At 41.6% G+C, this 11,447-nt stretch overlaps 2 protein-coding genes across 6 annotated transcripts in view; one reads left to right on the top strand and one right to left on the bottom strand.

Annotated features, from left to right (window-relative positions):
* Positions 1-224: 224 nt before the first annotated feature.
* On the top strand, positions 225-8,681 carry commd9 (COMM domain containing 9). Its single transcript, XM_021564226.3, has 6 exons — positions 225-666; positions 6,769-6,894; positions 7,243-7,382; positions 7,514-7,548; positions 7,657-7,760; positions 8,093-8,681. The coding sequence occupies exons 1-6, from the start codon at positions 616-618 to the stop codon at positions 8,228-8,230; spliced, it is 594 nt and encodes a 197-aa protein (XP_021419901.1). The 5' UTR covers positions 225-615; the 3' UTR covers positions 8,231-8,681.
* Positions 8,678-11,447, bottom strand: part of fcsk (fucose kinase) — a 53,473-nt gene continuing 50,703 nt past the window's right edge. For 4 of the 5 annotated variants that reach the window (XM_090201426.1, XM_021564195.3, XM_090201438.1 and 1 more), the window contains one exon: positions 8,678-11,254. In XM_090201426.1, coding sequence (XP_090057552.1) covers positions 11,183-11,254 — 72 coding nt within the window. In that variant the 3' untranslated portion in view covers positions 8,678-11,182. The remainder of the gene's footprint in view (positions 11,255-11,447) is intronic. The other variant, XM_090201425.1, reaches the window with a different exon arrangement.

Below are 11,447 nucleotides of genomic sequence, written 5' to 3'. Positions count from 1 at the left end.
TAAAGCCCCTTGGGATTGCCAACTGCTATTTAAAAACCAAAGAAGAAAAATAAGAAACTGTGCCCCCTTGTCTTTGTTGAGCACATGACTCCATGTTTACAGATATTTCCACAAAGATTTTTATAACTAACCCAAGATAGACCAGAGCCTGTCGTTTCCAATGTTAGCACATTAATCATAATGAGCAGAACAAGCAAGGAGGTGGGCAGGGCCAATGACGAACTAGTGAGATCCTATTTACGCTTGTGGCATTTATTTGTATATTTCCGTAAGGGGATGCCTACTCAGTGAAATTCGCATTAACTTAAACGCAACAACAACAACAAAAAACTTCCGCAAAGGGTAAGTCTACAAAATGCAGTCCACTCTAACAGATTTTATTTTTGAAAACATAAAACTATACGAGATTAAACGTTTCATCGATGAGAACATTTGCAACATTTTGGCCAAAATCCATCTCGCTCCATCTTCTCCCACTGCTGGACACTTGGCTTCCTCTCCTCAACATATTTGGTAGTGAGTGGAATTGCCAACCGGATAGTTCACATTTATACATCCGGTGAAATATCTGGAACATCTTTCTTGCTGCGATTGCCATCTGTGTCACGTGGCAAGATGGCTGCCATTTCAGATGAATATTTTTCTTCCTTGCAAATTCTTTTAAAGGTAAGCTATCTACTGTTTGTCGGCATTGCTGTATTTATTAGTGTGATAATCTTTGTGTGTTATCGGTTTGTTATATCAGTCGCTTTTGTTCATTTCGTAACGTTAGCTAGTTGAGGTTAACTAGTTTGATTATTATGGCTGGCTTGCTGTATGGAATAGGCTCTGCTAAGTCTACAGTACTATAGCGGTGCGTAAAATCACTCGGGAAGAGTGGCGTGTATGCATGGGTGCCAAGGGAAGACAGTCTTTCCTCAAACTGGACCAAGAAAAAAACGTTTTTTTTTCTTCTTGTCCTTCAAATCCCAAAAAGTTGAATGCATATCACCGGGAAAGCATCCGAGCGAGACGGTGCCCCTTTGAAATATTATTGGAATCTGTGTGGGTAGCTGGACAGGTAGGATGACTGACAGTGAGGGTGAACAGGAGGTCATGGGTCAGGTGACAGAGGAACGGATGAGGCTGAGGCAGGAATTCCTTTAACCACAAAGTGGTATATTTACTGGGCAGTTTGTGCTGCATAACAAAGGAAACAGAATAACATGTATCCAATCAAATTCATAATCACAAAGATCAAATCATTCTCATTAACATAATTAGGTAATTCAGGTCAATAGGAATCATTGAGTCATTTAGGCTCAGAAATATTCATAATCATGAGAAGAATAATACAATCAGTTATCGGTTATTCAGTCTAATCCCCATCAGTTTCATATCAGAATTAATCAGTTCAGCAAACAATGACATTTCATATTTCATCCTTTCAGGTTCGTCTTCATATGTACATGTAATGTCATTACATATTAACCATATCCATGGCATAATTGGCCTGTGACGATCTGTAGGGCCGTGATCATTGTCCATTTACATTACACAATAGGTTTGAAGCATGCACTCCAAGGTAATAACTATAAACAATAACTGATGCCCTGCTCTCCCGATCGCAACAGATTACCTTTCATCTGAACTGATTCGGTGGATTTACGTTGATTCATGGACGCACAAAACGTCTAGATTAGAAGGAGTTAAGGCTCGTATGAATGTCCTGCTTAATGTTTGTCATTATCGTAAATCAACTGCATTGTACTTACTGTAAGGGCTGTAACGTAACAAAATGTGGAAAAAGTCATCGAGTCTTTGTTTGCGTGTCCAAGTAGGAGAAAAAAGACCCACTCTACTTGTAGAGAAATGCCAAACCGCTCGTTCATCTATGACTCTGTCATACAGTAGGCTACATGATTTTATTTTTTTTGTCCTAACTAAAATGCTTGTTCACTAGCCTTACTGTCATTGGCAACGAGGAGCCAGCTAGTTAATATTAGCATATATCTAGCTACATATTGAACTTTCATCTTCTCAGGCATTATGTATGAATTTATGGTTGGATCAGAATTGCCATTATAATCATTGGCCAGTATGGAAAATTAAGTAAAACCACAAGTCAAATTCCCTATCTCCATCCATGGCCAATTTTAGTTACAGTGCATTCAGAAAGTATTGAGACCTAACTTTTTCCACATTGTTACATTACAGCCTCAGTCTGAAATTGATTCGTTTTCCCCCTCAATCTACACACAATACCAAAGAAAAAGCAGGCTTAGAAATGTTTGCAAATGTATAAACAAATAATTTACAGAAGTATTCCAAACTTTGTTGAAGCACCTTTGGCAGCAATTATAGCCAAGTCTTTCTGGGTATGATGCTACAAACTTGCCACACTTGTATTTGGGGAGTTTCTTCCATCCTTCTCTGCAGATCCTCTCAAGCTCTATCAGATTGGATGGGGAGCGTCGCTGCACAGCTATTTTCAGGTCTCTCCCGAGATGTTCGATCGGGTTCAAGTCCGGGCTCTTCCTGGGCCATTCAAGGACATTCATAGACTTGTCCCGAAGCCACTCCTGTGTTGTCTTGGCTGTGTACTTAGGGTCATTGTCCTGTTGGAAGGTAAACCTTCACCCCAGTTGGAGTTCCTGGGCGCTCTGGAGTAGGTTTTCGTCAAGGATCTCTCTGTACTTTGCTCCGTTCATCTTTCCCTCGATCCTGACTAGTCTCCCAGTCCCTGCGGCTGAAAAACATCCCCACAGCATGATGCTGCCACCACGCTTCACCATAGGGATGGTGCCAAGTTTCCTCCAGGCGTGACGCTTGGCATTCAGGCCAAAAATGGTTCAATCTTGGTTTCCTCAGACCAGAGAACCTTGTTTCTCATGGTCTGAGAGTCCTTTAGCTGCCTTTTGGCAAACTCCAAGCAGGCGGTCATGTGCCCTTTACTGAGAAGTGGTTTCAGTTAGAGGTCAACCGATTATGATTTTTCAACGCCGATACCGATTATTGGAGGACCAAAAATACTGATACCGATTAATCGGACGATTAAAAAAAAAAATTATATATATATATATATATATATATATATATATATATATATATATATATATATATATATATATATATATATATATATATATATATATATTTTTTTTATTTTTTTTATTTGTAATAATGACAATTACAACAATACTGAATGAACACTTATTTTAACTTAATATAATACATCAATAAAATAAATTTTGCCTCTAGTAAATAATGAAACATGCTCAATTTGGTTTAATTAATGCAAAAAAAAAAAGTGTTGGAGAAGAAAGTAAAAGTGCAATATGTGCCATGTAAGAAAGCTAACGTTTCAGTTCCTTGCTCAGAACATATGAAAGCTGGTGGTACCTTTTAACATGAGTCTTCAATATTCCCAGGTAAGAAGTTTTAGGTTGTAGTTATTATAGGACTATTACCCTCTATACCATTTGTATTTCATTAACCTTTGACTATTGGATGTTCTTATAGGCACTTTACTATTGGAGGTGTAACAGTATAGCTTCCGTCCCGCTCCTCCCTGGGCTCGAACCAGCAACACAACGACAACAGCCACCTTTGAAGCAGTGTTACCCATGCAGAGCACGGGAAACAACCACCTCAAGGCTCAGAGCAAGTGACTTTTGAAATGCTATTAGCGCGTGCTAACTAGCTAGCCATTTCACTTCGGTTACACCAGCCTCATCTCGGGGCTTGAAGTCCTAAACAGCGCAATGCTTGACGCACAACGAAGAGCTGCTGGCAAAACGCACGAAAGTGCTGTTTGAATGAATGTTTATGCGCCTGCTTCTGCCTACCACCGCTCAGTCAGATACTTAGATACTTGTATGCTCAGTCAGATTATATGCAATGCAGGACACGCTCGATAATATCTAGTAATATCATCAACCATGTGTAGTTAACTAGTGATTGATTGTTTTTTATAAGATAAGTTTAATGCTAGCTAGCAACTTACCGTGGCTTACTGCATTCGCGTAACAGGCAGTCTCCTTGTGGAGTGCAACAAGAGAGAGGCAGGTCGTTATTGCGTTGGACTAGTTAACTGTAAGGTTGCAAGATTGGATCCCCCAAGCTGACAAGGTGAAACTCTGTCGTTCTGCCCACCGTTCCTAGGCCGTCATTGAAAATAAGAATGTACTCTTAACTGACTTGCCTAGTTAAATAAAAGGTATACATTTTTTTTTTTTAATCAGCGCCCAAAAATACCCATTTCCAATTGTTATGAAAACCTGAAATCGACCATTCCGATTAATCGGTCGACCTCTAGTTTCAGTCTGGCCACTCTACCATAAACGCCTGATTGTTGGAGTGCTGCAGAGATGGCTGTCCTTCTGGAAGGTTCTCCCAACTCCACAGAGGAACTCTGAAGCTATGTCAGAGTGACCACTGGGTTCTTGGTAACTTCACTGACCAAGGCCATTTTCGCCCCAATTGCTCAGTCTGGCTGGGCGGCCTGTTCTAGGAAGAGTCTTGGTGGTTCCAGACTTCTTCAATTTGAGAATGAGTGAGACCACTGTGGTCTTGGGGACCTTCCGTGCTGCATACCTTTTTTTGGTACCCTTCCCAGATCTGCGCCTCGACACAATCCTGTCTTGGAGCTCTATGGACAATTCCTTTGACCTCGTGGATTGATTTTTGCTCTGACATGCACTGTCAACTGTGGGACCTTATATAGACAGGTGTGTGCCCTTCCAAATCATGTTCAATTATTTGAATTTACCACAGGTGAACTCCAAGGATGATCAATGGAAACAGGATGCACCTGAACTCAATTTCAAGTCTCATAGTAAAGGATCTGAATACTTATGTAAATAAGGCCTTTATTTGTAATACATTTGCAAAAATGTCTAAAAACATGTTTTCGCTTTGTCATTATGGGGTAGTGTGTGTAGATTGAGGGAAACAATGTATTTAATACATTCTAGAATAAGGCTGTAACTAGTGATGTACTGATATGACATTTTTGGCCGATACCTAATATTTTCCTTGCCAAAAAAAGCAATACCGATATAAAAATAGTCTAACAACTTTATGGGCTTTCCTGACACCGCATATTATATAGGTCCTGGATTGCAGGAAGCTTGGCCCCAGTGATGTACTGGGCCATACGCACTACCCTCTGTAGTGCCTTATGGTCAGATTCCGAGCAGTTGCCAGACCAGGCGGTGATGCAAACGGTCAGGATGGTGCAGCTGTAGAACTTTGAGGATCTGGGGGACCCGTGGCAATTGTAACCTTCTGCATCACTTTGAGGTACTTTTATTCCGAAGGCAAACTGCAAATTCCACTATTGTCCCTAATCCTTATTGTGGCTAGCTTCTCAAAACACACAACCCGGTCCGGTTGAGCCTCACTTGCCAGTTGAAGCTCGCTGGCTGCTTATAACCTTAGCTTTGGGCAATAGGGTTAAGTAGCTAGCTAGCTATTTATTTTAATGAACATGAAGGTCAATTGCAATAGGTGAAAAAGTGGCTACCTAGCTAATAGTTACAAGGATTCCTAAATCTTTGCTAAGAATAATGGAAAGGACTGCAGTTTCTATTGGTCATTGTTTTCAGGCTGGTAGTATTGGTGCTAGCTAGGTACCACGCTAAAGCTAGGTTTTTATTACCAACGCGGTATTGTAAACACATCGTTTGTGGCCAGTGTTTGCTTGTTTGTAGACTTTTGTACAGCTTTGACAGTGCTACTTATAGTGGCGGCGCTTGGCTTGCACATGCAATTTCAGAACACACAACATTCTATAATATAACTGTTATTTGATGTAAAAATGAAAAGCTTATTTAACACTAACACGCAAAGACCCAAACAGCGTTCCGTTTGCTATTACTGTGTAACTCCTTTAGGGCAACATCTGAAAAATAGCACACTTGGTAGTGTACCGGTGCTCGACCAGTTGGCGAAAGCCAACATCACCCACAACAGAGAACAGTTGATTGTCAAGGGCAATGAATTCCATTATCTTGGCGTTTAATGGATTTCGCCTTTGAGTTGTCTCGCTGATATTGTCTTACTCTTTCAAATGAATGCTCGACTTGACTGCTCGATCAACACAGCAGACATTGTGGGCTAGGTTAGGAATGCTGTGTAGTGCAACATTTTACGTGGCGTCATTATCATGTACCTACGCACGTAGGCTTTGAAATCGGTGTTAAACTGGACAGACAGCGGGCCGATACCGATGTTGGCATTTTTATTTAATGTCGTCTGATTCCGATATATCATGCATCCCTAGCTGTAACATAACAAAATGTGGAAAAAGTCAGGGTTCTGAATGCACTGTAGCTAGCCACTGGAGAACAATTCTAATTCTGTCAACGACATCTGGCTTTTGTTGTGAAGCCAAATCCAAAATGGCTTCCCTTGACTTTTTTGGGGGGTTCGCCAGGACCATTTATAGTTGAGCTCGTTCAGTTAGCTCAACGCTGTTTGGATTATTTGATAAAAAAAAAGGGTGGCCAAATGCTCGCTGGCTTCCCTTGCATTCAATGATAGATGGGCTACACATACAGAGGGGCACTTATTCGCTTGCTTTCTCCGGTGAAATACATTCAGCCTCTTGTGAATTGAAGGAAAATGATGGCTTCCCTTGGCACCCATGAATACACGCCACTGTAAAGGCTAGTCTTACCTATCCCATAATGTGCCTCTAGTCTATAGATGTTCACTGTGAGATCATTCAGGGCTCGTCTGTCTCTAATCCCTTTCATGTCGACTCACTACCATGAATGGGAGAAGGCTCCATCGAAGGATGCGGTGCGGCAGCTATGTGCTGACAGTTTCCCTTCTGGAGCCCCTGAGTCATGGCGACTCGCGGAAAGTACAGCAGGGACCCTGTCTGTATCTGCCATCGAGGCAAAGGAGGTGAGTGTGAGAAAGTAAAGTAATTGCAATATCAGTCATCAACCAAGGAGAGAAACAGGTTGCACTGCACACAGATGGCAGCTTTCTAATTCTAACTGCCATTCACTAATTCTCATCAGATTCCAAGAAGCGTTTACATGTCAGGGACCTAGTAAAGCGTGGCGACCCGGGTTCAAAATCTGCGAAGGGCATTGTACTGTCGCTGTTTGCTACAATATTATTACAGAATGCAGGGCTAATGTATAGAACCACCAACATGACTCTTTACACATCTCTCAAACCACCAGTGTTTGTCAAACTGATCATCTGGGAGAGGACACCAATTGATCCTGTGCTCCTCTCTTTCAGCTTATTGCAGCCCTGCACACCCTTTCTCACCACATCCTGTTCCATAACCTGACAGCGCCCGAGCAGATCCTTGTACTATTCCCCAAGTCATTCCACCCCAGCCTCAAGATCCTCATTACCAAGATTATGCTTGAGCACAGGTCTGTAGCCATTCCTCCCACGCTCACCAAGGACCACTTTCTCATGGTTCTTCAACGTACATGTCTAATTTTGGGAACTGAAATGGTGTCAAATGTTTGAAATACAGTTGCTGTTTTTTTTTTTTTTGTAGCCCCACATGGAGAAATGAGGCTCTGTCTAATCAAAGTAAGCATGTTCTTTCATATTCCAGCTCTATTCTTTGAACTATCTGTTACTGAATGAGTGTGAACGTGTGGTACCAACCCTGACAACTGTTGGTTGAATGTTCTCCAGTTTCGCTGCCCCATCTAGTGGAGATGGACTGGAGAGTCGACATGAAGACTGCATCTGACTCGGTCAGTCGCATGGCTGTGCCCACCTGCCTGGTGCACATGAAGGTATGCCAATGTGCGCCATGCACTGGTCTCAACAAACATGTGTTCCTCACTTTAATATTACAATTTTCTGCATTTTGTCACATACATCCAGTGCTTAACATGTGCAGGGGCTCACTGGAGCCTCAAATGTTCTACTGCTTGAGCTCCTGCACCTCAGAATATTAGCTAAAAAGTATTGTACTGGTACCATTTCAGTCAGTCAAGCACTGCTTTACATCCATACATTACAAGCACTGCAATAACATTTATAAATGTGTAGATGCTACAACTAGGGCTTGTTGAAGTTGGTCTGGGTATAAGTGACTGTCACTAACAGTGTGTTGCCATTGCAGGTGGAGGACTCCAGCTGTCTAAGGGGCAGTGGCGCTCTCTCATCGGTCACGGTGGAGTTGAGCAAGGAAACTCTGGACACCATGCTGGACGGCCTGGGCCGGATCCGTGACCAATTGTCAGTGGTGGCCGGAAAATGAGACCCCTCACCAGAATGGCCACACCGGAGGCCTTGGGTACATCATTCTTGATACTCTAAAGTGACTTTTACTCATCTCATTTATCTGCACAAATCTGAAAACAGAGAAATCAATTATGGGTGCCCATTTTCTACTAATAAACATAAAAGTCTCAAATGTAAACACTTGATAAAGTGGCTCACACGACGTCAGTGACACTGCCAGGGTGTCAGTGCCGTTTTAAGGAAGGTGGGAAATAAGAGGTAGCAATTTTAGACATGGGCTAAAAGATGGAAAAGAAGAAGAGACTCGTTCCTCTAGTCCCGGGGGGAAGAAACAAACAAGTACACACAATCCCATCATTAGCACTGATCTGGTAGTGCCACTACATTCCTCCTTGTTCTGTCAGTAGAGTCAAGAGGGTCTTTTGAATTCAATGTTTATGTCAATAAATGAAGAGATTAATGCTGAAGTTTGTCTTTTTACTGCTCTTGTACTAGGACCATCAAATCAGTCAATACACAGGACCAAGATATTGCAGAGCTGGATTACATGTATTTTAGTCTCAGACCGTAAACAGTTAGTTACGAAACAAGTTATGGTTCATCTTCATTCAAGTATGTTATTAATGGCTCATTTCCCTTACAATTATATTGTACACTGCAAATACATTAAGGCTACAATCTCTTATCACAGCATTTTTGTTAACAGGAGGCCCTGTTTAACAAGCCAAATCTTTGGTGTTAGGATAATTTTCAAACATTTCTATAGACAAATATTCCCATATCAAAACACAGTAAGAACCTCACATCAATACCATATTAAACATTTTGATCAAGTGTGTTGATCTTGTTGCATGGGAAAGTAGCAGTTAGTAGTGTGACGAAACCCATAACTAGCCTACAGATATTGTTGCACACGCTTTGTCTAGGGGTCCTGTAACATGAATGTGTGCATTTGTGAGAAATTAACGTATGTGCCAAAGGGAGACCGCAAACTTGCCTTGGTCCAGGGCCGGCTCTGTCTCTTGACCTCTTGGTTGGCCATCCAAGCGGATTCTTATTTGTTCAGATGGTGACGAAACACATGTACAAAAAGGAAACCACCAGCAGGCATGTCCAAACGAACCAGCAGCCTCACAGCTTACAAGCTGAGACGCTGACTGACGATCACCCTAATTGGCAGCAGCAATGTGTGCCGATCAACCAAGCTCAGCACCTGGACCCGGTCGCTGCCACCTGAGGGATTGAGTGTGAAAGGGTATCCTTGACAATGTCCATTAGTAGTAGAATTTGAACCCTTTTTTACAGATAGCCACGGGCACACTCCAACACTAACACTGTTTAGTGAGTCCGCCAGATCAAAGGAAGTAGGGTTGACCAGGGATGTTTGCTTGATAAGTGTGTGAATCTTCCTGTCCTGCTAAGCATTCAAAATGTAACGAGTACTTTTGTGTGTCAGGGAAAATATAAGGAGTAAAAAGTACATACTTTTCTTTAGAAATGTGGTGTAGTAAAAGTTGTCAAAAATGTAAATAGGAAAGTACAGATACCCCCAAAACTACTTAATACTTTACACCACTGTTACAGTATTTTGCCTGGTAAATTGTTTTCTCCCAATGTTTATATGACCCCCAAACAGGCCCATTGTTGCCTGCATACGCCTTTTATACCTCCCGTGCGCGACTGGTTGTCGTGGTGTGCAGATGTGGGTGGTTGTCTATTTTCATAATTCCATTGAATATACACCATAACAAAAATCCATTATTCATTTGTTTAGGCAGATCCTAAGAAACATAAGACTAATAAAAAAGGATATAATTTCATATTTTGAGTTGAATTATGTTACTGGTCTGTGCAGCCTCTATGGTTGTAGCATGCACATGAATATTTGTTTATTAAACAGAAAATACACAGTCACACATTTGATAGTAGGCTAAGAATGAAATAATAGAATAAAATACAAAGAATATCCCAACTTGCATCATGACAACATAAAAAGATTTATCAGAGCCCAAATTAAACCTGATTATTATTATTTTTAAATCTACGTGTCACCTCTTTCCAACCCTCACTCTGCTTTGTTAGGGAGCAGGTGTAGGATATTACATTGATAGTATCTTCATCACGACACCGATAGAAAATAATAGCAATCTATATTTTCAAAAGCATTGGAGTCTCATGTTCCTACTGCGTGTGATCAGTGCTAATAAATGAGCCAATTTGACAAGATGATCATAAGCAGCACTCAAATCAAATGTAGGCCTATTATAACAATTGGATGACTTTGCGAGTTTAAGTAAACAATAATTTGATGCCTTCAATTGCATTAGCCTACTTTATTCCAATATTTTCATCATTCAGTGATGTTTCCACAGTTGTGGTTAAGGAAATTGCATGTGGTGGGCTATGCGAAGAGATGGGTGAAGTGACATGCCTCGCAAAGTTTCTAACTGCCAGGATGATAGTAGTAACGGCCGCTGTCTAGCAACCATCAAGAGCTTAAGAGCGGAGTGCGTGCCAATGCCGCCTCAGGTTTTTATGGCTACATTTCATTCTAAGCCGTAGGCAGAACTTTACCATAATCATGACTAGGTCGGTTGGCGGAAATAAACATATGGGCTTTGTCTCGCGGGCTTTCTTATATAGAGAGAAGTCGGCATGAAGTTGGCAGAATAATGTCTCAGTTTGAAAGGTGTACATGTCCCAGTGGAGGCTGCTGAGGGGAGCGGCTTATAATAATGGCTGGAAGGGAGCAAATGGAATGGCATCAAGCACCTGGAAACCATGTGTCTGATGTATTTAATATCATTCCATTCATTCTGCTCCAGCCATTAGCACGAGCCCGTCCTCCACAATTATGGTGCCACCAACCTCTTGTGATATGTCCTAACACTAACCGTCCCCCAATAGATCATACAAGTTAGAAATGTGTATAAAAATGGCTTAGGGTCCAGACGTCCATCTGTCTGTCTCAAGAAGACTTCAGCAGTGAGATGCCTTCCATGTCCAGCTCAACTGGATGGACACTGAAGTCTCGGAGGCCCTGGGACACAAACAGTCAATGTCAGCTGAAACGCTGAGCATACCTCACCTCTGCTTTTAAATGAGTTATTTTGGTTTCTTTTTAAACTCAAGTTTTAAACACATAGGACTGATATAACTGCCCTGTTCGTTCCCTGCCATCTTCATTTGAACTATACCTGATCCTTTCAGTATATCGCCATCTGTCTATATAT

This window comes from Oncorhynchus mykiss, chromosome 2 (genome assembly GCF_057628025.1).
Source record: "Oncorhynchus mykiss isolate SJ-2025 chromosome 2, ASM5762802v1, whole genome shotgun sequence".
NCBI lineage: Eukaryota > Metazoa > Chordata > Actinopteri > Salmoniformes > Salmonidae > Oncorhynchus > Oncorhynchus mykiss.
Note: the sequence above shows the minus strand (reverse complement) of the source record. Positions and strands in the feature narration are given on the sequence as shown.